This window comes from Oncorhynchus clarkii, chromosome 20 (assembly GCF_045791955.1).
Source record: "Oncorhynchus clarkii lewisi isolate Uvic-CL-2024 chromosome 20, UVic_Ocla_1.0, whole genome shotgun sequence".
In the NCBI taxonomy this organism is placed as follows: Eukaryota; Metazoa; Chordata; class Actinopteri; order Salmoniformes; family Salmonidae; genus Oncorhynchus; species Oncorhynchus clarkii.
Window position 1 is genome coordinate 56,811,768 of NC_092166.1, and position 27,005 is coordinate 56,838,772.

Sequence of the window (27,005 nt, forward strand, 5' to 3'; positions counted from 1 at the left end):
CCAGATAGCCTAAAAATAATGAAAGGAAAATCTAAATGTCGCCTATAGATTGCACAAGAATGATGCGTTTCTGCATTTAAAAAAAATATTGTCTTTATTCAATCCAACCGCCACCCACCTGTCTTCATCCATACAATATTTCATGACCCTAAACCAGCCCGCTCATGGATGTAAACGAGGGGACTGGTTATGAGTCAACCTGCGCTTCAGTAGTGGACGTTGGAGACAGACGAAAGACTTCAGAACCCCCCCCCCCCCCCCCCCCGTCCATTGGTGTTAATGTGAAACACAAATGACAAAACCCAAATAGTGTATGCAGAGACAACAGAACTAGGTTGTTATAACTGACATTCGAACAGCATGATGACAGTCTCTACAAAGATCAAGTATCAAAGGAACTTGGCTTATGTTACAGTATGTGATTTGTGTCTGTTCTGGTGCTAATCTGTGTTTCCCTTTTGTCTTCTACTTTTCTCAGATCCAGAAAGCAGGCATGGCTGTTGGACTCGGGAGGAGCGAGCCAAAGCGTCAGTGACTGCCTTGTCACACACCCCACTCTGAAGAAGGGATATGCATGCTCTCAGCACCGGACAGATCTCTCAGGAAATTCCTAATTTTGCCAAGGGTCACCTGTTCTCCGGGCTGGTTTGTACTCCGGAGGAGTATGACTGGCTGTGTATGTTCCTGATAAAGACCATCCCTATCCTCCACCTTTTAAATAGCCTGTGATCTGAAGCTCCGTGCCAGGAAGGGACAGCTGGGACATTGAGCGTCACTATGGCATCTGAGGACATAGCAGCTGCTGTGGGTCGTGGGACCGTGCTGGAGTCTGCCGTGTCAGCCGAGACCAGAAGTGACTTTATCACTTCAGACTACAGCATGTCTTGGAGTCCAAGCAAAGCACGCCCACCTTCTCACCAGCCAGAAGTTAGCAACCAGGGCAGCAGAGGCTGCTGCTCACCTCTCCCTCTGTCTCTGAAGTTATCTTATGACACCGGGCAGGGGATGTTTTTGGATGCAGGATGCAAATGCTGGGATTACTCTAACCCTAAACATGCTAGTGCCTTAGACCAGCTCAGCGCCACGTCTCTGGGGGAGCGGAGGATGGGAGGGTTGGGTTTTAGGGCCTGGAAGGCTGGTTGCAGAAGGACCTGGCACCACATCGTATCAGTTAGAGGGCACGGCGTGGAAACTCTGGCCATCAGCCTGCGGGTTTGCAGGGGGCTGCTTGGCTATTCCGGAGTCAGACTCTTGGAGGTAAGCACATTTGTTCTTCACCCTCAGGCTACAGGTTTCATGTAAGAACCCTCTTATCAGAGCTCTGTGCAGCTGCAGCGGCTTTCTGTTATGAAAGTGTCGGTTTAGGTCCCACACACGAAAAATTTACTCCATCAGATTGTAACGCTATCTTGAAACATTATGCAAATATTTCTGTAGTGTGCAGTATTTTGCTCATTATTAGGCATCAGCAATTCAATCCCTCCCAACAAGAACAACAAATCATTGGTTCACAGAAAAAAAACGATGTTTTTAGTTGTTTTTCTTGAAATGTTCCACCTATTATACTCTGCAGGAAGAGTAAGTGGAACCACAGTCACACTGTCGTTTTGTCCGCAGTCCGCAGCAGTGGAAAAATTATTTAGGGCCAGTTAGTTCAGATCCCAATATTACTGAGCCTGAGCTACCATTCTATTGAAGTTATAGCCATGGAAATCTGTAATATCCACAGAGCGGGAGAGTTCCGGTTCCGTGTTAAGGTTCATTTCCTACATGTGGTGTGAGGACTTTTTGCGACGCTGAGAGGACCTGTCACCGAGCGTTTAGATGACTAGGGCTGGAGAAAGTGCAGTTATCTGACTTCCAACCTTCCTTGTCAAATAAACCACTGCCATGGACGTTTAACGGACACCACTGTGTGTACATACACTAAATACGACAACAGAGTGAACATCTGAGAGAGTCTGTGGTAACCAACCCGGCCACTGCAGTGGTTAGAAATGAAGGGTTGTTATGGGTCATTTGTGGTGCAATATGGGCTGCATTTATCTAAGGCTCGCATCTTTGCAAATAGGGAGGCCATTGAAAAGGTTAATCATCACAGCACCTGTCAACTCAATCTGCGCTATTCCTATGGTGTTACTATAGGAACAAAACAGAATGCTCACTGAATCTTGTGCTTTTATCTGCCTAACCCCCCTGGAGTTTTTAACTATACAATAATTTAAGTGGAGTTTCATGCGAGAAATTCCAAGGTATCCTGTGTTTATTTCAACAGCAAATTAAGTGAGCCAAGACACACAGGATTATATGGTGAAGGGATCTTAGCGGGGCAACACTGGAGTAGTGAACTCAGAGTGCGGAAAGGGGCAATTCACAATAACGGAATTACGCTGAGATGTACAGTACCAGTCAAAGTTAGGACACACCTACTCATTCCAGGGTTTTTCTTTATTTGTACTATTTCCTACATTATAGAATAATAGTGAAGACATCAAAACTATGAAATAACACGTATGGAATCATGTAGTAACCCTAAAAGTGTTAAATCAAAATATATTTTATATTCAAGATTATTCAAAGTAACCTTGATGACAGCTTGGCATTCTCTCAACCAGCTTCATGAGGTAGTGCATTTCAATTAACAGGTGTGCCTTAAGTTCATTTTGTTGAATTTCTTTCCTCAATGTGTTTGAGCCAATCAGTTGTGTTACAAGGTAGGGGTGGTATACATAAGATATCCCTATTTGGTAAAAGACCAAGTCCATATTATGGAAAGAACTAGAGGTTGACCGATTATGATTTTTCAACGCCGATTCCAATTTATTGAAGGACCAAAAAAGCCGATACCGATTAATCGGACATATACAGTTGAAGTCATAAGTTTACATACACTTAGGTTGGAGTCATTAAAACTTGTTTTTCAACCACCCCAAAAAGGTCTTGTTAACAAACTATAGTTTTGGCATGTCGGTTAGGACATCTACAAGTCATTTTTCCAACAACTGTTTACTGACAGATTATTTAACTTATAATTCACCGTATCACAATTCCAGTGGGTCAGAAGTTTACATACACTAAGTTGACTGAGCCTTTTAAACAGCATGGAAAATTCCAGAAAATGATGTCATGGCTTTAGAAGCTTCTGATATGCTAATTGACATCGTTTGAGTCAAATGGAGGTGTACCTGTGACTGTATTTCAAGGCGTACCTGTGGCTGTATTTCAAGGCATACCTTCAAACTCAGTGCCTCTTTGCTTGACATGATAGGAAATTCAAAAGAAATCTGCCAAGACCTCAGAAAAAAAATTGTAGACCTCCACAAGTCTAGTTTATCAATGGGAGCAATTTCCATATGCCTGAAGGTACCACGTTCATCTGTACAAACAATAGTACGCAAGTATGAACACCATGGGACCATGCAGCCGCCATACCTCTCAGGAAGGAGATGCGTTCTGTCTCCTAGAGATGAACGTGCTTTGGTGCGAAAAGTGCAAATCAATCCCAGAACAACAGCAAAGGACCTTGTGAAGATGCTGGAGGAAACGGGTACAAAAGTATCTACATCCACAGTAAAACAAGTCCTATATCGACATAACCTGAAAGGCCGCTCAGCAAGGAAGAAGCCACTGCTCCAAAACAGCCATAAAAAAAGCCAGACTACGGTTTGAAGTCATAAACAGCGCTGTGAGGCAAGCATTGCTAAGAGCTGCTGGAAAACTAAAAAAATTTGAATGAATCTTACGAGCCTGCTGCCGCCTACCATCACTCAGTCAGACTGCTCTATCAAATCATAGACTTAATTATAATATAATAAACACAGAAATACGAGCCGTTGGTCATTAATATGGTCAAACCCGGTAACTATCATTTTGAAAACAAAACGTTTATTCTTTCTGTGACATACAAAACCATTCCGTATTTTTATTGAATGGGTGGCAACCCTAAGTCTAAATATTGCTGTTACATTGCACAACCTTCAATGTTATGTCATAATTATGTAAAATTCTGACTAATCAGTTCACAACGAACTTGTGAACTTACCTTGGTCCTTGCTGCACTCGCGTAACAGGTGGTCAGCCTGCCACGCAGTTTCCTCGTGGGTGGAATGCAATATAATCTGCCATAATCGGCATCCAAAAATGCCGTTTGACGATTTATGAAAACTTGAAATCGGCCCTAATTAATAGGCCATGCCGACCTCTAGCAAGAACAGCTCAAATAAACAAAGAGAAACGACAGTCCATTACTTTTAAGACATGAAGGTCAGTCAATCCGGAAAATGTAAACAACTTTGACAGTTTCTTCAAGTGCAGTCATAAAAACCATCAAGCGCTATGATGAAACTGGCACTCATGAGGACCGCCACGGAGGATAAGTTCATTAGAGAACTGCACCTCAGATTTCAGACCAAATAAATGCTTCACATAGTTCAAGTAACAGGCACATCTCAACATCAACTGTTCAGAGGAGACTGCGTGAATCAGGCCTTCATGGTCGAATTGCTGCAAAGAAACCACTACTAAAGAACACCAATAAGAAGAAGAGACTTGCTTGGGCCAAGAAACACGAGCAATGGACATTAGACTGGTGGAAATCTGTCCTTTTGGTCTGAGTTTAAAGATGTTCGTTACCAACCTCTGTCTTTGAGCGATGCGGAGTAAGTGAACGGCTGAGCTCTGCATGTGTCATTCCCACTGTGAAGCATGGAGGAGGTGTGATGGGGTGCTTTGCTGGTGACACTGTCAGTGATTTATTTAGACGCGTAACCAGCATGGCTACCATAGCATTCTGCAGCGATAAGCCATCCCATCTGGGTTGTGCTTAGTGGAACGATCATTTGTTTTTCAACAGGACAATGACCCAACCCACCTCCAGGCTCTGTCAGGGCTATTTGACCAAGGAGAGTGATGGCGTGTTACCTCTGACCTGGCCTGACACAATCACCCAACCTCAACCCGTTTGGAATGAGTTGGACTGCAGAGTGATGGAAAAGCAGCCAACAAGTGCGCAGCATAAGTGTGAACTCCTTCAAGACTGTAGGAAAATAATTCCAGGTGAAGCTGCTTGAGGAAATGCCAAGAGTGTGCAAAGCTGTCAAGGCAAAAGGTGGCTACTTTTGAAGAATCTCAAATGTAAAATATATTTTGAATTATCACACTTGGTTACTACATGATTCCACATGTGTTATTTCATAGTTTTGATGTCTTCACTATTATTCTACAATGGAGAAAATAGTAAAAATAAAGAAAAACCCTTGAATGAGTAGGTGTGGTTAAACTTCTGACTGGTATTGTATGCCAAACAAACCATGCAACTCAATGCACAATGACTAATTTGAACGATTTACACAAAAACAAAATTACTTGATAAAATGTGCAGATACAAAGTTAGCAGAATTAACTGAGGGATATTTTATTGTAATTCTGTTACCAAACTTTGTACCTGCACAGTTCTTCCTGTAAATGTGTTTTTGTAAAATTTTCTGTGGAATTTGTTAAAAGTAGTGCTTGTGCATGGCGTTCTATTGTTTGTTGAACTGTCAAATCAATTGTTTTTGTTTGATTAACATTTTGTGAAGTGAAAAATCGAAGTCTCTGCGTATATCAGTTACCATGGAATTGCCCACGGGAAAAGAGGGCGAGAGAGAGACCCAGCTTTTCTCTGTTTAGTTTTTGCTGGGCTAGTAGGTTAACAAAAGTTAGTTGAGTTGGGCAGCAAGCTAGATTGTAGTTGAAAGCTGGTAGCTCATCTTTGTAACTTGTTTGAATGTTAATTTGCATGCTGTGGTAATTGACAAGAGATCAACCTCTCATGCAAACTGTATTAGTTACTTGCAAGTTTCCATGATTTTATTCAAATGAGACCTTCTCCTCAACAACTTTATTTGTTTCTCTGTTGAGAAACTCTACATAATCAATTCAGTTTAACAGCCCTGTAGTGCAGTGTTTGTTTAGAGACCAGACCACTGCTTTGACATTCACCACCATTAATGTGATTTTAATAATTGAAAGATATATTTATATTTTTGTTCTTTTGCCCCTTTTTCTCACCAATTTCGTGATATCCAATTGGTAGTTAGTCTTGTCCCATCTCTTCAACTTCCTTATGAAGAGGCCGAGAGCCATGCGTCCTACAAAACACGACCTTGACAAGCCACATTTGCTTCTTGGCAATGTGTCGGAGGAAACACCGTCCAGCTGGCGACCGTGGTCAGCTTGCAGGCGCCCGGCCCGCCACAAGGAGTCGCTGGCGCGTGATGGGACAAGGGAATCCTGGCCAGCCAAACCTTCCCCTAACCCGGACGATGCTGGGCCAATTCTGCTCTGCCATGCGTCATAGGTCTCCTGGTCACGGCCGGCTGTGACGTAGCCTGGGATTGATCCCGGGGCTGTAGTGACGCCTCAAGCACTGCGATGCAGTTCCTTAGACCACTGCGCCGCTCGGGAGGCCGACCATGAATGTGTTTACCTATAAAACACACTCCCAGCTCACGTACACCCAGGATCAAACATCTTCAGGGCGAAGACGGTGCTTTTTACGGTTTGCTTTTCAGGGCTGTACCAATTAGACCAGACCGACTCCTTTTAATTTCCCCCCAAAGCAGTTTTTCATGCCAACATTCATCTCTAAGTTTGAACATGTATAGCCTCTTGGCAACAGATGTTTTACTATTGGCCAGAGGGAATGGCGAGAAGGGTAGGTTGCTTCACAGAAAGTAGCATGTAAGAAAATCGGCCCACCCACTGGGGAGCCAGTCCCAGCCAATCAGAATTAGTTTTTTCCCCACAATCAGAAATACTTTCGGCCCCTGGGCAGGTGTGGTTACACTTGGTCTGCCGTTGTGAGGCCGGTTGGACGTACTGCCATATTCTGTAAAACGACGTTGGAGGCGGCTTATTGAGAAATTAGCATTCATTTGAGCTTTGGTGGACATTCCTGCAGTCAACATGCCAATTGCATGCTCCCTCAAAACTTGAGAAATCTGTGGCATTGTGTTCTGTGACAACTGCACAGTGGCCTTTTATTGTCCCCAGAACAAGGTGCACCTGTGTAATGATCATGCTGTTAACTTCTTGGCGCACCCATCCCGTTAGCGGGATCATTTTCGTCAACATCTGCTGAATTGTAGAGCGCCAAATTCAAATTAAATTACTAAAAATATTTATTTTCATGAAATCACAAGTGCAATATAGCAAAACACAGCTTAGCTTGTTGTTAATCCACCTGGCATGTCAGATTTCAAAAAAGCTTTACAGCAAAAGCTATCCAAGCGTTTATGTTAGAACATCTCTCTCAGCAGTCAAAACATTACAAACAGCTAGCAGCAAAGTAGATTGGTCAGAAAATAAATAAAATGAATCACTTACCTTTGCTCTTCAGATGTTTGCACTCACGAGACTCCCAGTTACACAATAAATGTTCCTTTTGTTCCATAAAGATTTATTTTTATATCCAAAATACCTCCATTTGGTTGGCGCGTTTTGTACAGAAATCCACAGGCTCGAGCGGTCACGACGGGGCAGACAAATTCCAAATAATATCCGTAAAGTTCGTAGAAACATGTCAAACGTTTTTTAGAATCAATCCTCAGGTTGTTTTTACAATAAATCATTGATAATATTTCAATAGGAGAGAGAGAGAGAAAATGTCTGTTCCAAGCTGTTGCGCATGCAAAACTCTGCTGGCACCCAGCCATCCACTGACACGATGTGATCCTTCTCGCTCATTTTTCAGAAGAAAAGCCTGAAACTATGTCTAAAGACTGTTCACACCATGTAAAAGCCATAGGGAAAGGAATCTGGTTGATCTCCCTTTTAAATGGAGGGAAGGCATGCAATGGAACAGGGAGATTCGTTTCTCTTAGGCACTTCATTGTTGGATTTTCCTCAGGTTTTCGCCTGCAATTTAAATTATGTTATACTCACAGACAATATTTTGACAGTTTTGGAAACTTCCGAGTTTTCTATCCTAATCTGACAATTATATGCACATTCTAGCTTCTGGGCCTGAGAAATAGGCAGTTTAATTTGGGTACATTTTTTCATCCAAACATCAAAATACTGCCCCCTACACTCAACAGGTTAAATCAGCTTCTTGATATGTCACACCTGTCAGGTGGATGGATTATTTTGGCAATGGAGAAATGTTCACTAACCCGGATGTAAACGCAGGGGTGCACAAAATTTGAGAAGCTTTTTGAGTTTATGGAAAACTTTTGGGATTTTTAATTTCATAAAACATGGGAACAACACTTTATATGTTGCATTTATATTTTTGTTCAGTATAGATGGCACACAGCTGATATAGTATGTGAATAAAAGGATAGGCTTTGCAGTTTTACCTTGTATTGAGTGGGATATCCGACAGGATCTGACTAATATAGCGACGACGTTATTGAAATCTGAACTTTGAAATGACGCGTTAACTACACACAACTATACACACAATTCTCATTATTTGGGGTCTTTTTTCAGTCTTGGCTCGGCCCAGCGCCCCTTAACTACAGGAACTCAGTCTGCTGTTTGATTCACAAAAACAACAGTCCTGACTAACCTTCATGGCCGTATCACTTCCTGTCTGTTGGGTGTCAGGAGAGCAGAATGACAGGATTCCGCTGATAAGGACACTCACTAGCACACCACTGTCACTTGCGAGAGAGAGAGAGACTCTATGGCCTTACTAATAAGAAAAGTATGAAGAAACAGGGATAGGAGTCGGTAGTATCGGCGCAGATCAGTTGTAGCTGGAAGTTGCTAGCTAGTAGCTTCCTGCTTCCATGAACCTAATCCTTGAATACAAAATCTTAGGGGCTCTGCTGTTTGACAAACTCTGATTAGGTGAAGTGTAATGGATACCAGGAAATTAGAAAGATATGCGCGCGGGCACACACACAAAGTCCAATAGGACTCCTCTGTAATTAGCTTTCAGGGTCTGGGACCATCACTAGGCCACTGAATAGCTGATTTGTAGAGGCAGGTGGTAGAGCCATTCTCTACCTGCTCCATAGCAGTATGTTGTGCTATTCCAGTGGAATGTGACGAGGCGGCGTGTTTTTTTTCCCCAGTTGGGTGATGCAGAGATTAGGGGAGTGTAACACTTCAGTTTGTCCAGATGCCCTCCTACACAAAAAAAGGGTGAGTAGTAAACACATCACTATTTGAGGAATCTCCTGTTGCTCTAGGACGGCCTGGGGCTTTGTTTTGAGGAAGGTGCTTTGTTTTGAGGAAGGACCTTCAGCTAGCCTATCCGTAAGACAAATATCCACTGCATATTTATTTCCTTATCTATTGATTGAGTCAATGATTCCCTGCACTGTAACTGTTTTTAAAAGGATTTTGATGGAACTGTGATCATGCAATCCTCATTCTGCCATTCGCTATGTTTAGGAATTATCCTAAATATGCAAGATAAATTATCATAGAGGCCCCATGATGTATTGTACTTGTGTGAGTACCCCCCCCCCCCCATCTCGTCTACCGCGAGGTCCAGAAAGAACATCCCTATTGTCATGTCCTGTGGAGAGCTTTGGTGTGTGTGTGTGTTTGTGTGTGTGCTCCACTTTGAGAGTTAACAAACCTTGTTAGAGGCTGGAGGAATATGGTTTATTAAACTACTCCCTAAGGGTGTGTATCCTCCACCCTTGGTCAGTGTTTTCTTTAGTCATTACATACCTCATGAACTGGAGCCTCGCAGTTCCTCGTCACTCACATGTTACCAAAATGACTACATTATTTACCATTCATTTCTACTGGGCAGAACATCATCTGAAACACAGCCAAAACAAATGTATCCAACAAGTTTGTAGAGTCACAATCTTGATAAAGTCATTGTGAGCTAGGAAAATTGGACCAAATACTAAACTTTTGACTAAATGTAACTTTGTAAGTGAATTTGTCTAAATACTTATGACCCCTTCAAATGGGGGAACTAGATACATAAAGTGCTTTAATTTCCAAATGGCAAAACAGATACAGCTGTCTTCAGAACATATTCACACCCCTTAACATTTTCCACATTTTGTTGTGTTAAAATTGATCAAATTGAGATTTTGGCCCTGGCCTACACACAATACCCCATAATGTCAAAGCGGAATTATGTTTTTAGAAATGTTTCTGAATTAGTAAAACATTTAAAACTGATGTATTGAGTCAGTAAGTACTCAACCCCTTTTGTTATGGCAAGCCTAAATAAGTTGAGTAAAAATATGCTTAACAAGTTGCAATGTGTTTTAATTTGATTTTTGAATGACGACCTCTTTACCCCACACATAGTTACTTTTTAAGGTCCCTCAGTCCAGCAGTGAATTTCAAACACCAGGCAGGGCACCTATTGCTATATGGGTAAAAAAGCAGACATTGAATTTCCCTTTGAGCATGGTGAAGTTATTAATTACACTTTGGATGGTGTATCAATACACCCAGTCACTACAAAGATACAGGCTTCTTTCCTAACTCTGTTACCAGAGAGGAAGGAAACCGCTCAGGGATTTCACCATGAGGCCAATAAAACAGTAACGGAGTTGAATGGTTGTGATGGGTAAAATAACTGAGGATGGATCAACAACCATTGACTCCACAATACTAACCTAATTTACACAGTGAAAAGGAAACCTGTACAAAATTAAAAAATATTCCAACACATGCATCCTGTTTACTACAGAGCACTGTAGTACTGCAAAAAATATGACAAAGCTCATTATCTTTGGCAGTGATTTAAAGGTGATTCTAACAAACTCCAAGGGGTTGAATACTTACCTAATCAAGACATGAGTTATTTTTCATGAATTTTTAACAAATATAATTATTGTTCCACTTTGACAGAATACTTTGTGTAGATCGTTGTCAAACAAGGACAACTCAATTTTAAACCCACTTTGTAACACAACAAAATGTGGAGAAAGTCCAAGGGTGTGAATATTCTCTGAAAGCACTGTAACAATCTCCCTCTAGTACAATATGTTGGCTTTTTACTAGAACGATTTTACAAGTCATTTGATTTAGTAAATAGAATTTAGTACCTCATTGAATGGATGGTTGTTTACAAGAGCACAGGCTGTGGAAACTGAGTTCTCGTAAGCCAGCAGCATGGCTGCTATTGGGTGCCATCTAGTGACCACAGGCAGTATTTTTGGACGACTTCTCAAGTTTTGCTGGCATTTGAAAGCTTAGATTGTGAAAGAACTGGCCCCAAGGCAAATTTATTGGTCAGATTTCATGTCCTTCCTTTTACTTGGACAAATGTGGTTTTGTGTGTATGAACGGTGAACACCGTTAGGGTGAGGCTGTATACTGGAGGTATTGCCTCAGCCTGATACTCCTTATGCTTTATCAGTTCATTTTATCAGCAGATTTTAGGCTCCTTTATTCAGCATTGTGATCTATCCTGTTAGTGTACTTTCACCACCTGGTGGCAGTATTTATGTAATCTGAACCAGAACCTCGGCTCCTCAATCGCTCCATGGAAACTAAAGGAATTATCTCCCCTCCTAAAATGATTACGCAAATAATCTATATCGTCACCATGTCAAGGGAATAGTGTTCAACGTATCGAAGGGCGTTGTACCTCATTTAATTACAGTAGTGCATTTCATTTGACAAAGTATTGATCAAAGGCATTGATGTGTAAGGAAGTCCTTTGTTCATGGGATCACTTAGGTGCTTACAACACATGGAATGGATGAGTTTTCCCACTTGAATTAAGTGGATGGACTAAGGGTCTGTGTTTAGGTAAATGTCTTCACCTCCTGCCACACAGCTACTGATGATAGAGGTTGCAAGACAAAAACACAAGTGGAAAAACATGAAAATATGTTCATTTGGGGTCAGGGTTAGTATAGGCTTTTGAATTCTGAATATATAATTTGAACAGAAAAGCTGAAACGTAATGGCTTATGGTGGATATTGTGTGACGTTCTGTGTTGCAGTGTGAACAAAGTGTCAAAGCGTTTCAACAGAAAGAAAGCTGACATTTAAGGATTTTTTCTAAAGGTTTCTCATGCCAAATGTGGGCATAGCTGGTTAATGACCAGGATCAAGTGGTCTGACGTCCCAGGGTGGCATGTTCCATCAGCTTCCCACAGTCTCAGTGGACATTAGTGGGCAGCCATATTGCATGGGTGGAGAGATGATTGGCCCACACACTTATTATCAGAGACTTGCTTTAATTAGACATACCAAGTAGGTTACTAAATAAACATATAGTGTTAACTTTGTGCCTTGAAGCCCCCCCCCCCTCACCAGATAGCATATGAACGCACCGTGGTGAAAATGTTTATAATTACAGGAAATGAGCTGTAAAACGGCAATGTTTTTTTTTTTTTTTAACATGTGTATAATAGCCTGAGATTTAGCTATACAACTGCAAATCTTTCTCTGCTCCATGGCAATGCGTGTAGAATTGCAGGAAATTTGCTTTACAACGGCAGCATTTTGTCTTTGCTCCATTTGCAAAATGTGTAAAATTGTAGGGTGTTAACTGTCACGTAAAATGTGCAGTACGCCCACTGCAAGTGCTTATCCCTGTGATTTTCAGGAAGGTGTGTCTCCAACATCAGTGTTATCTAACAGCTTGTTCTGTTAAAGGGAAAATGAGTGTCATTTTTAAGCTTGTTCAGATTTAAGCTAGTTCAGATCCTATGGATACCTCTTTTATGTCTCTGCGTGCAGTAAGGGAAAAGGGGATACCTAGTCAGTTGTACAACTGAATGCCTTCAACTGAAATGTGTCTAATGCATTTAACTCAACCCCTCTGAATTAGAGAGGTGCGGGGGGCTTCCTTAATCGACATCCACGTCTTCGTCTGTATCACAACTAAAGTAGCCAAAATAAATCTTAAAATAAGGCACATTAGTCCGCTTTACAATGGGTGTTGAGTCTAACTGGCATACATACGCAGCAAGTTTGGGGAAGAGAATTTTCACCATTAAAAATGCACCTTTTTTATAATAAAAACATTATATGCATTAATTGATTTTTGTGGTCACTTTTGAGTATGGTTGTTCCATTAGAAATCTTGCTTATAGCCTACTATTGTGTGCTCATTGCTGCGCTTATAATGTGAAGAAATAAACTTAGGCTATCAACATTTTAAGCTAAACGTTCTGTTGTGTCAGCCTCATAGTGTATTTTTATGCTAGTGGTTGTAATAATTTGGAATCTATCGCATCACACAACTGTCCCAGACTATGTTTGGAATATTCATTTCTCGCACATAATAGAATAGGTGATTTATTTATTTATTATAATAGATTGACATAGGCTCGTGCTTTTGCTGTTCGTTTAGGCCGACTCGTTTTGTTGGCTGACGAATGGTAAATGTGGACAGTTCTTCCAATATGCTCCTCGGAATTGGATAAGGATGCGCATAGTTGTCCCCGGCGTGTCGGTCTTCACTTGTAGCCTGTGAGAAAGACCAGATCGATCACATGACAGAACCATGTGAGTGGTGCTTCGGCACACAGCGGGGAGAAGGGAATTATAACGGCCACTGGCCACAAAATGCATGATTTTATTCGGGGGATTATGGCCACACAACAGGGATGCAGCCGGGAAATTGTAAGTGAGAGACTGAAGTGTGTACAGCCTGCGCAAAAAAAACAAAGCAGAGCTCATGCCTTTAATGTTAACTAGCTAACGTTGCCCATGAATGGAAGTTAAGCTAGCAAGCAAGCATTTTAGTCAAGTAGTCTAGGACAACAAAAAAGCAATTGTGTACTGTATGATAGAGTGATACTGTTTCATCAACATGAGAGGATGGCATTGGTGTTTCTACAAGTAGGGTGAGCCAACATGTTTTTCTACTTGCATGAACACGCGCACACGCAATATGCTTTGTGGACTTCGCTGGACAGTGGTTGCTATCTGGTTTTGTGATACATCAAAGGTGTGCTTGAATTTATTATGCCACTGTCTTGGCCTATATATCACGGTCGCAAGGCATCTAAATTAACAGGTTATAGAGCAAGCAATGCAGTTATCACAACCCAGGTTGTAATATGGCTTAAAACAAAATTGGGGTTGGGGGGTGATTGGCTTCCCCAGTGATTTTACCCACGCACCGCTACTGACTGTCAGCAACGGATGTGTCTGAAATAGGTGAATTCACTCATTTGAAGGGGTGTCCACATACTTTTGGGTGTATATAGTGTATATGGCAGATATATTCGTGACATTTAAAGGGTAATAACGGGTACATTGCTCATTAGAAAATAGGTGACTAGGCCTCCCGAGTGTTGCAGTGATATAAGACACTGTATCATAGTGCTTGAGGTGCCACTACTGACCCGGGTTCGTTCCCAGACTGTGTCACAACCGGCCGTGACCGGGAGTCCCGTAGGGCTTCGCACAATTGGTCCAGCATCGTCTGGGTTAGGGGAGGGTTTTGCCGTGGGGGCTGTAGTTGGCTCATTGCACTCTAGCGACTCCTTGTGGCGAGCCGGGCACCTGCAGGCTGACTGGTCGTCAGTTGAACAGTGTTTCCTTCAACACATTGGTGCTGCTTGCTTCCGGGTTAAGCTGACGGATGTTAAGGTCATGTTTCGGAGGACGCATGACTCGACCTTCACTTCTCCCGAGCCCATTGGGGAGTTGCAGCAAGGAGACAAGATTGTCATTGGGGAGAAAAAGGGGGTTAAAAAAATGTCAATGTATTAAAAAAAAAAAGATTGCAGGTTCTAGTCTGCTAAGTACTAAACCGTACTGTATTGAAAGGTTACTTTCTCTTGTACACTATAAGACTTAAGAAATCACAAGTAGCCTACTGGATATCTGGAATACTGTAAGTATGCAAATTGTAGCAGAGGGCCAGCTAGATAAGACATGAGAACGAGTTGATGAGCTGGTGTAGTTCTGTGGTGCTGGGAGCCCCAGTGAGACACCCTCTCTCTGCCTGGTAATAATGGGTTTCAGGATGAGTCTGGAGGGAACCAAACTCTGCTTTCTCTCTCAACTCCTACAGTTCTCTAGGCTGTGGGGTTCAACACGCTCTGTTACTCAATGTGATGCTACACCAGAACATAGTTCGCCTCGCTCAAGCTCACGCACTCTCACAACATGCGCACACACACGCCAATTAAGCCTGAACTTGTTCAAACGTGTACAGTTTTTGGTAGGAGCAGTGGTGTAAAGTACTTAACCCCAAAAAATACTTAAATATTTTTTTACTTATCTTTATTTATATTTTTGACTACTTTTACTCCACTACATTCCTAAAGACAATAATGTACCTTTTTTTTTTTCTTTTACATTTTCCCTGACACTCAGAAGTAGTCGTTACATTTTGAATGCTTAGCACAGTGTGCACTTTTGGGGCTATTCTATTGGTTCCATTGCAAGAGGCAAGATCAATCAAGTACAGCTAATGTATCTTTTATGATTTTAAATCATTTTTGAACCCAGGTCTGGTTAAAAAGGACAAGAGACTAACCAGACATGATTTATTACATAAAGTGTCACACTGTAGCCCCTGACCATCAGAGTTGTCCTTGTATTCTTGAACAGTTCAGACAACTGTATATTTATGTATAAGCTGTGATATGTAGTTTTCTGTGGCAATGAAATAGAGAGGCAGAAATGAGAAGCAGCTAATTGACTTGCTAAGTATTAAAAAGTAGTGGTCCCCAATTGCATTCAGCCGCGGGCCAATAGTGTTTGACAAAAACAGAATCATTTCCAACCTTAATTACATTAGGATACGATCACATATGCCTCCATTTATGTATGGGAATACTTTGGAACATTTTCTACATTCAAATCACTTTCAGCTGATTTTCTTAGTGATTTTTAGACTTACGTCCAACAATTTTACTCATACAAATTTGGGGGCCAAATAAAATCACTGGACCTCCTATTGGGGAACCCTGTTATAGAGGGTCTTCTTATCCTGGTTGATGTGGCTTTAACGAGGCAAGGATGGTGTTATTGGAGTAATGATATTGAAACATGATCTACCTGATGATTTCAGGATTTCTGTTATGAATATTTAGTCAGCCCTTGGAAGATACATTTACCATAACTGGATGAGTCATTTCTTAATACATTCAAAACCAACATGCAGTTCACAAAATCAAACGGTCTGGCTGTCTCTTCTGAGGAGATTTGAAAGTATTCAGTGCTGCTCTGACTTCAAAGGTCTGTGAACTGACCTAACAGAGCACAGTGTTCCATTCCCTTATATCATGCTGTCTCCAGAGTTGACAACCTCCTAAACTACAGTCTGGCAATGGTGCAGCTCCTGCTCAGGCCCTCCATTCAAACCATTTGATCCAGTCCATCCTTTTTCATATTGTCACCATCTGAGAGTGCTGTAGATCTTGTGAAGTAGCAGGGTCATTCTGCTCAAAAGGAAGGGCTAGTAAATGGTTTTCCTGAAACCGCCTGGCAGAATAGTGCTCCGGGGTTACTAATGGCAGCTGGATTCACAGAACCGTTTTCAGAGTGAGATGAAGTGCTCTTGGAAGAGACTGAAATGAATTGGGAAGAGGTGGCCGGCCTCTAAGGTCAAGCTGTTGCTTTAGACTTTTTCCTTCGATGCAAAATTGCTTTTGGACAACATTATAAAAACATCCTCTGATCTTTTCACGTTTTACATAAGATTGCCAGGATTAAATGTGTTAAAGTTAGTCACTTTAACACCTTGTTTATACCAAATTCTCGATAAATACATTTCTTCTCTTCTGTCCACAGATCCACCATGTGCTGAGTGTTGACAACCTGGTCCACCCATGCAGGAAGCTCCTAGCCTTTGCCAGATGTGTGTGTCTTAGGGTGGAATGGCCTCCCTACCTCTGCCCGGCTCAGCCTAGGTACGGGTACCGGGCCAGCTCCCAGAAGACCTCTGTGTATGCCTGTCTGACCGGGGCCCTGCTGGAGGCCACCGCCGCCATCGGGGCCCGCAGTGCTCTGCCCAGAGTCACTGTGTGCTCCACTGGCCACGCCATGCTCAAAGGTAAGAGGGGGGCGGTTATAAAGGGCGCAGTGTGGCGCAGTGCTCTAAGGCACGGCATCTCCGTGCTAGAGGCGTCACTACAGACCCTGGTTCGATTCCAGGCTGTATCACAACCGTACGTGATTGGGAGTCCCATAGGGCAGCACACAGTTGACACCGCATCGTTAGGGTTTGTCCGGGGTAGGCCGTCATTGTAAATAAGAATTGGTTCCTAACTGACTTGCCTAGTTAATTGAAGGTTAAATCAAATTATTTGTCACGTGCGCAGAATACAGCAGGTAGACCTTGCCGTGAAATGCTTACTTACAAGCCCCTAACCAACAATGCAGTTCCAGAAATATAGTTAAGAAAATATTTACTAAATAAACTAAAGTACAGAGTCCATGTGTACATCATAGTTTGTTGAGGTGGACACCAAGGAACTTTGAAACTCTCGACCCGCTCCACTACATCCCCGTCGTTTTTATGGGGGCCTGTTCAGCCCTCCTTTTCCTGTAGTCCACGATAATTTCCTTTTGTCCTGCTCACATTGAGGGAGAGGTTGTTGTCCTGGTACCACACTGCCAGCTCTCTGACCACCTCCCTATAGGCTGTCTCATCATTGTCGGTGACCACTGTTGTCATCAGCAAACTTTAATGATGCTGTTGGAGTTGTGCTTGGCCATTCAGTCGTGGGTGAACGGGGAGTACAGGAGGGGACTAAGCACACACCCCTGAGGGGCACTGGTGTTGAGGATGTAAGCGAATAAAAGTTACTCCAAAATGACACACTAAATTATTTAGCTTTCATTTCTTTTGGGTAATAAATCATTTGAAACAACGAAAATTAACTGCAAATGCATTCAACAAGTGTGGAGAGTCACAAGCTTGATGTAGTCGAATACTACATTTGACTACTTTATTTATACAAATCTTTAGGGGTGTCAATTGTGACCACCTCCTCCCTTTTTTAGAAAAATAAATCAACTTGTTAAACAAAATACATTTTTCTGGGCAATTGTATTAGTATAATATAATTTCCATATTTTTCTGGGAGCATACAATATAGCTCGCTATTTGAATGTTGCTCATTTTTATCAAGGGTGTCAATTTCGTACCCCACTGTATATCTGAAACATTTTACAACCACCAGTAAATCAATGGAACACTTCTTTTCTCAGTGATTTCCCTCCACTTTTGAAATGAGTCATACTGAGATTTTAGCTGACGTGTTTAGATACTTGACTCCCTTCATACCCTTCAGCCTTCGTATGCAAACGGCTCACACAGAGAGGAGCATGGGTGAGAGGAGAGGGAGGAGTGTAGGGGCTATGTGTTTCTCTGTGAGTCGGGGGGGATAGCTGGTGGTAGGGATAGTGGGGTTGTGGGCTGGCTGCAGGTGTTGCTGGCGCATGGCTGAGATTGTGTGTGTGTGTGACCTCGGGGAGAAACGAGAGCTGGAGAGGAGCTTCCGCCCCTGGGCTGCTTAATTAAATGTGGACAAGTGCACGTCGCCGGTGCTGTGTGAACAACCACTTAGCTAACAGTAACGACAGGGCTGCTCCCGCCATGAAGCACTCCCGCAGGATGGAACTACATTGTGAAGACAGACGGGATTGCTTTAATGCTTTCATCTTACGGAATTGACTATACTGCGAGTGGGTGGACTATACTGTACGGTCAGTGTGTGGAGGCTCTCTTCACTTAAGTTACCCATCTGCCTGCCCCTGCACCTTAGCAGCCTGCTCAAGTTTCTGTGAGATATCTTCAGTTTCTATAGCCTGCCCCTGTGTTTTGTCACTTGCCTGTGTGACTAGTCTCCACAGGCTGATTTCTGTCTCCAGTGCTGTCACTGACTGTTGCTACTCCTGTCGGTCTGTCCGTAGCTAGTTTATCAGGACGGTTTTAAACACAGTTTTCTGCAATTCTACGTATTTTTCAATGGGACCGAAAGTCATTTTTGCCGTTTTAAAGCTACAGTGCCTTCAGAAAGTATTCATACCCCTTATTCCACTTTTTGTTATGTTACAGCCTGAATTCAAAAAATATATTTTTTCGCACTCATATACACAATAACCCATAATGACAAAGTGAAAACATTGTTTTTTGAAATATCTCATTTACGTAAGTATTCACACCCCTGAGTCAATACATGTTAGAATTATCTTTGGCAGCGGTTATAGCTGTCAGTCTTTCTGAGTAAGTCTCTTAAGGGCATTGCCCACCTGGGGCTTAATGTATCAATATTGTGTAGAAACTATTCTAAAATACTACTTATGAACTGAATTTACAATGTTCGTATGCATAGAAAACATGTGATTTTATGTATAAGCACACTGGTAGAAGATAACCATTGCTAAATACCAATTATTCTCAGTGCTCATGCGCGACCTTGGCTATTTGCATTTTGAAACGCCCCTAATTAACCATATATGGTCAATATCCTTTTAAAGCCTGTGGGGAATATACAGCCTTGTACCATGAAATACAACGATGCAACCCAAAAAGACTACGATTAGTTTTCTTTTCGGAGACTGAAAAAGAGGCGCTGGTGTCAGAGATTAAGTACAACCGAAGGGTTTGGCTTCTCAGTTGTGGCTTGACCAGTAAAACTAAAAACATAGCTACAAAGAAAAGACTATTAAGACGATTAGTTGCTTTAGAAATGGCAAATATACTTCAAATGAGTAGGCAACACACACCAAAAAGCCATCCATCCTCAACAGCTCCCTCCTGTAGGCATATAGGCCAACATTGCTGTTCTGCTGAATGAACGAGTTGTGCGTACCACCTTGCCACCACATTCAGCAGTGTCTTTTGCGTGTCACATAACCGATCACCTGCACATTAAGAGTGGAAGCCTTTTCTGTTCACATAGTTTAACTCGTTTTGCGATGGTGCTTTTATAGCTGTGGGTGCCGTCTATTGCTCTGTTCATATTTCAGAACGCATTGATGGCAAAGAACCCCCTCTTGACTTCAACCTGTTGTGTGATAATGTATGTTAGTTTTGTTGCTTGCATCCAAAGAATTGGCTCATCGAGGGCTGTAAGATGCCAATCGACAAGCTCCCGCTGAAAAGTGCTGTTGCCAAAAACCTGAGGGTGGATAGCACTGGAATGGCACGTGTATACTTTTTTTAAAAGTAGGTCTTAAATCCTTGCAAAGATCCTGTAAGATTGGTTTTGGAAAACAATATCTGTACTTTCTGCAAAAAAGTCCCACGGGTCTCTAAAATACGCTCTCTGCCAACTGCAGCATGCGCCAAATCTTCCAACGGAAGAAAAATCTGTAACTAGGCCACTCAGGAACGTTCTTGGTAAGCAACTCCAATGTATATTTGGCCTTGTGTTTTAGGTTATTACCTTGCTGAAAGGGGAATTTGTCTCCCAGTGTCTGTTGGAAGCCGAATGATCCAGGTTTTCCTTTAGTATTTTGTCTGTGTTTAGCTCTATTCCGTTTCTTTTTATCCTAAAAAACCCTCCATAGTCCTTGCAGATGACAAGCATACCCATAACATGATCCAGCCACCCCCATACTTGAAAATATGAAGGGATACTCAGTGACGTGTTGGATTTGCACCAAACATAACGTTTTGCATTCAGGACATAGTTAATTTCTTTGCCTCGTTTTTGGCTGTTTAACTTTATATCCTTGTACAAAACATACATTCTGTTTGTAGACTTCATATTCACTTTGTCATTTAGGTTAGTATTGTGGAGATAAATCCTCAGTTTCCTCCTCTATCACAGCCATTAAACTCTGTAACTGTTTAAAATCACCATTGGCCTCATGGTGAAATCCCTGAGTGGTTTCCTTCCTCTCCAGCAACTGAGTTAGGAAGGATGCCTGTGTCTTTGTGACTGGGTGTATTGATACACCATCCAAAGTGTAATTGATTACTTCACCATGCTCAAAGGGATATTCAGTATCTGCTTTTTATTTTATTTATTTTTTTACCAATCTTCTAATAGGTGACCTTCCTTTACAAGGCATTTGAAAACCTCCCTTGTCTTTGTGGTTGAATCTGTTTGAAATTCACTGCTCGACTGAAGGAACCTTACGCATAATTGGATGTGGGGGTACAGAAATGAGGTAGTCATTCAAGAAAATCCATGTTAAACACTATTATTGCACACAGAGTGAATCCATGCAACTTATTATTTGACTTGTTAAGCATGTTTTTACTCCTTTAGGCTTGCCATCAGAAAGGGGTTGAATGCTTATTGGTTCAAGACATTTCAGCTTTTCCTTTTTTTATTAATTTGTAAACATTTAGAAAAAGGCCACTTTGACATTATGGGGTATTGTGTGTAGGCCAATGGAAGAAAAACAAAATATCTAATCCATTTTAAACTCGGTCTGTAACAATAACAAAATGTGGGAAAAATTCAAGGGGTGTGAATACTTTCTGAAGGCACTGTAATTACCTGCGATTCTACACATTTTGCCATGATTTATGCCATGTTAATGATATGTGAGTGAGAGTGACTAAGAAAATCAAGGGGGCCCCTGGAGGTTAGGGCGTCTGGGCACATGCCCTGCATGCTTGGTCAGTGTTCGGCCATGGTTACTACAAGTTTAGATAGCTGGCTAGACTGGTAAATTAGCCTAAAGATTTTTTTGCTGACATGGTTAATTGAGTGACTGTCAGTGACTGACATAACAAGAGAAACTGCTGATGCACAACTACATTTCGAAATTGCACCTGTATCCTAATAATCTAACTCAACAGTGGGGGAGGTCGCTATAATTTCTTAATCCGGCCCTGATTGTCATCACAGCAGCGGTGAGTAACGTCAGACTTCATGTTCAAGGTTCTGTGCTCTGCTCGGGTCAATATACTGTAAATATCCAGGTGATTCATCATACCATGGTTCATGCTACAGTAATTGAAAGCTTGAAAACTATTTGGTAGCACCCACAAAAAAATTGCGTCGCACACCCAATAGAAAAAATAGTAATCTTTATAAAGTCATTCAGTGCTTTTATTGAGGGTCAATAGACTTCTGATATGGCTTTCGATAAAGGCATTGTTTAATCTAACCTGTTCATGCAGGAATGCATGGTTCAAGATATTTTGATGTGTTATGTCAGGAATACCTGACATGATGACTCCTTGCTGTCCCCAGTCCACCTGACTGTGCTGCTGCTCCAGTTTCAACTATTCTGCCTTATTATTATTCGACCATGCTGGTCATTTATGAACATTTGAACATCTTGACCATGTTTTGTTATAATCTCCACCCGGCACAGCCAGAAGAGGACTGGCCACCCCACATGGCCTGGTTCCTCTCTAGGTTTCTTCCTAGGTTTTGGCCTTTCTAGGGAGTTTTTCCTAGCCGCCGTGCTTCTACACCTGCATTGCTTGCTGTTTGGGGTTTTAGGCTGGGTTTATGTACAGCACTTTGAGATATCAGCCGATGTACGAAGGGCTATATAAAATAAATTTGATTGATTGATTATATAATCCATTGATTGACATGAATTGTATGTTGACAAATAGGCAGTTATTGTTATTTTATTGTTAAAATAGGGCTCCAGAATTCAGATTTTTCCTTTGTTCAATAGATATGAATTTGCCTACATCTTTATGTGCACTAATATCATAGGCTAATTTATTTGGGGCTAATTCACCATCTGAGTCAGTGGAAACTTAAACCCATTACCTAGATCGCTAATTCTAAATTTAATATCCACTGATATTGAGCTCAGGTGCATCCTGTTTCCATTGATCATCCTTTGATGTTTCTACAACTTGATTGGAGTCCACCTGTGGTAAATTCAATTGATTGGACATGATTTGGAAAGGCACACACCTGTCTATATAAGGTCCCACAGTTGAGTGTATGTCATAGCAAAAACCAAGCCATGAGGTCGAAGGAATTGTCAGTAGAGTTCCAAGACCGGATTGGGTTGAGGCACAGATCTGGGGAAGGGTACCAAAAATGTCTACAGCATTAACCATCCCCAAGAACAGTGGCCTCCATTATTCTTAAATGGAGAAGTTTGGAACCACAATGACACTTCCTAGAGCTGGCCGCCCGGCCAAACTGAGCAATCAGGAGAAGGGCCTTGGTCAGGGAAGGTGATCAAGAACCTGATGGTCACTCTGACAGAGCTCCAGAGTTCCTCTGTGGAGATGGTTGTCCTTCTGGAAAATTCTCCCATCTCTGCAGCACTCCACCAATCAGGCCTTTATGGTGGAGTGGCCAGATGGAAGCCACTCTTCAGTAAAAGGCACATGACAGCCAGCTTGGAGTTTGCCAAAAGGCACCTAAGGACTCTCAGACATGAGAAACATGAGAAACATATGAAACCAAGATTGAACTCTTTGGCCTGAATAAAAAGCGTAATGTCTGGAGGAAACCTGCCTCCATCCCTACGGTGAAGCATGGTGGTAGCAGCATCATGCTGTGGGGATATTTTTCAGAGACCGGGACTGGGAGACTAGTCAGGATCAAGGGAAAGATGAATGGAGTGAAGTACAGAGAGATCCTTGGCGAAAACCTGCTCCAGAGTGCTCAAGACCTCATACTGGGTCAAAGGTGTACCTTCAAACAGAACAACGACCCTAAGCACACAGCCAAAACAACGCAGGAGTGGCTTCGGGACAAGTCTCTGAATGTCCTTGAGTGGCCCAGCCAGAGCCCGGACGTGAACCCGATCGAACATCTCTGAAGATGCCTTGAAATAGCTGTGCAGCGACGCTCAATGTCAAGTGGTCTGAACACTTTCCTAATGCTCTGTACATGCACATATTACCTCGACTAACCTGTATATAGCCTCGTTATTTTAATTTTATTGTTATTGTTATTTGAATTTTATTGTTATTTTAATTTTACTTTCGTTTATTTAGTCAATCTTTTTCTTAACCCTTATTTTTCTTAACTACGTTGGTTAAGGGCTTCTAAGTAAACATTTCACGGTAAGGTCTTAACCTGTTGTATTCAGGTCATGTGACAAATAACATTAGATTTGAAATCTAATTTACCCCTTGTTGTCAATTATGACACTATAATGTTTCTGACTCATATCGATGATACACAGAACCAACTTTTCTGGTGTTAAAACTGCCTAAGCGGCAATTGACCCTTAGAATTTGTGTACAGTAGGCCTTAATTGTCTCACTGGAAAATACAACTATATCCCAGAGTTAGGTGTTCAGAAGACTGAGGCAGGTTTTCCTTAAACTTTTTACCTGGGCTTTTCTCCCTCATATTTATTGTTGTTCTGACAAATTCCCCAGTCCCTGTTTCACTCTGAGTTGTATTCGATTTGAAGTTTGACATTTAGGCCAAAAACTTTTATTTGCTATTTTGTTTTGTAGTATTGTTCAACAGCCTTGTTGCAAACAGAATGGATGATTTGGAATGTTTTTTTTTAACACAGACTTCTTTCTTTTCACTTTGTCATACAAGCCAGTAATGTGGAGTGAATACAATGTTAATCCATGCACAGTTTATCAGCTCAGCCAATTAATTCAGTGGCTTTTTAAAATCATCTTAAACCTTGTAGTGATGTCCCTGAGCAGTTTCCATTTTTTTTTTCTCCTCCCAGCTCAGTGCGGAAGGATGGCCAGATATTTGCGGTGTTTGGGTGATTTTAGATTTTTTTGTTCAATTTAAACTTTATTTAACTAGGCAAGTCAGTTAACCCTTTTTTTTCAATTTTCACCTAAAATTACATGCCCAAATCTAACTGCCTGTAGCTCAGGACCGAAAGCAAGGATATGCATATTCTTGATAACATTTGAATGGAAACACTTTGAAGTTTGTGGAAATGTGAATATAGGAGGAGAATATAACACATTATATATGGTAAAATATGATGCAAAGAAAAAAAACTTTTGTTTTTCTCCATCTTTGAAATGCAGGAGAAAGGCCACAATGCATTATTCCAGTTTAGGCGCAGTTTAGATTTTGGCCACTAGATGGCAGCAGTGCACGTGCCAAGTTTTAGACTGATCCAATGAACCATTGTATTTCTGTTCAAAATGTTGTATCAAGTCTGGCCGAATGTGCCAAATTGGTTTATTAATACATTTTCAAGTTCATAACTGCACTCTCCTCAACAATAGCATGGTATTATTTCACTGTAACAGCTACTGTAAATTGGACATTGCAGTTAGCTTAAATTCTTGTTAATCTTTCTGCCCATATCAGATTTGTCTATGTCCTGGGATATGTTCTTGTTACTTACAACCTCATGCTAATCACATTAGCGCACGTTAGCTCAACCGTCCCGCAGGGGGGGACAATGACGGATTACACCGGCCAAACCCGGGCGATGCTGGGCCAATTGTGCGCCGCCCTATGGGACTCCCAATCACGGCCGGTTGTGATACATCAGGATTCGAACCAGGGTGTCTAATGACGCCTCTAGCACTGAGATGTAGTGCCTTAGACCACTGTGCCACTCGGTAGCCCAAGTGGGAACCCACCACCCATAGAGGAATTACAATACTGGACCATACTAAAAGGGATATTCAGTGTTAACAAATTATTTCTTAATCTCCCCTGATCTACGCCTGTCTAAAAATGTATTCTAGACATGCTTTTTAAAGCTCATTGGTGTGTGAGGTTCAATCATTGTTTGACATTCATTGGTCCAAAGGGACCTTACAGGGAAAGTTATTCTTAAATCACAAGAACTACTACTTTTGCAAATAGATGTGTAGATCAATGGAGAATGAATCACAATTGAATCCCTTTTTAGATTGAAATTTAAGGCAGCAGAATGTGAACTGTGCAACGGTAGACTTTCAGTAGGTACTATAAATGTGTGATTCTGAGGGCACTGAAGTTTGATGTCTGAACTACGGAGTTTAAGACACGTTTGTTATGAAAGACCGTGGTGTTCAGCTTTCTCACCATGTTTAATATTACCTTGACATTGAAGTTAACATTTTTAGTTGACTATGTACATCTGTCTGTCTCTCAGGGCGTCAGATGTGCAGCATGTCAGTGTCGAGCGCCCTTCCGCCCAACATGATGGACATCAGCAAGGAGCTGGCCGAGCTGTGCCACCTGATCCAGTTCCCCGAGGAGATTGCTCGGATCCTGACGGAGCAGGAGCGGCAGCTGTACCGACGCATCTTACCCCTGGACTACCTCTGCTTCCTCACTAAGGACCTGGGCAGCCCCGACTGTAGCAAGCACCTGCACCCCAGCCTCGAGGCCTCGCTGTCGGGCCCGGCATTGCCCACGCAGACCCAGAGGAACTCTGTGGAGGACCTGGTCACACGATTCAATGAGGTGAGACTATATTGTAGAGAGGATATGCTAATGTTACTATGCTTTGAGTGGTCAATAACAATCCTTGTCCTAAATATCTAATGGATGGGATTCAAATAATGAAGGTCTTGATGGTTAATGAAGTTGGGTCATGTGTGTTAGTGATGGGCTAGAACAAAAGCCTGCGCACATTGTTGCTCTCCGGGACCAAGATTGGTGATCACTCTTGTACTAGATTATCAAGGTTCTCACTTGACAGTAATGTTAGAGTTATAATTTTTGGTAGAATTTACCACCTCATGCTATGGTGTATCTTATTCTGACAGTTTTTCTCATACTTGTGGTGATTACACTAAACTCAGCCCTTTGAGCTACTCTCTACGCTGATTGATTTTGAGATTTAACAACTACGAAAAACGTATCTGCCACATCGGAATGAGGTCAGTCCCAAGCACGGAGTACTGAGCGGAGGAGTGGAAATGTCATCTTTAGGTTGCATGTCTTAACATCAGCTGGCTTTCATTAAGTGAACAAAGCAGAGGGAGTAAAAAATTTAATTCCCCAAATGTGCATCCTGACCATTTTTGGTTATGTGGCAGAGCTCGAACCAAATTAGTGACTCTTCCCAATAGAGAATAAGTCTGACAACCTCCACAGCATGATGAGATGGACTCACTGTGTGCTGGGTTACCTGCTGTGTCCCAGTTTCCCAAACTGGAGCAGATAAACTGGGGGAAGTTATTGGACCGTTTGAGCCTGTAGTAGCTGTCTGGAGTGGTTATTTCTGACAAACACAATATGCTCCTATGGTGAGTTTGTAATAACTCTCTGTCAACCTTGAATATG

General features: G+C 41.9%; 1 protein-coding gene across 1 annotated transcript in view; it reads left to right on the top strand.

Moving 5' to 3' along the window:
* Positions 1-777: 777 nt before the first annotated feature.
* Positions 778-27,005, top strand: part of LOC139377121 (1-phosphatidylinositol 4,5-bisphosphate phosphodiesterase epsilon-1-like) — a 65,658-nt gene continuing 39,430 nt past the window's right edge. Inside the window, exons 1-3 of the mRNA XM_071120144.1 lie at positions 778-1,257; positions 16,684-16,945; positions 25,867-26,180. Coding sequence (XP_070976245.1) covers positions 778-1,257; positions 16,684-16,945; positions 25,867-26,180 — 1,056 coding nt within the window. The remainder of the gene's footprint in view (positions 1,258-16,683; positions 16,946-25,866; positions 26,181-27,005) is intronic.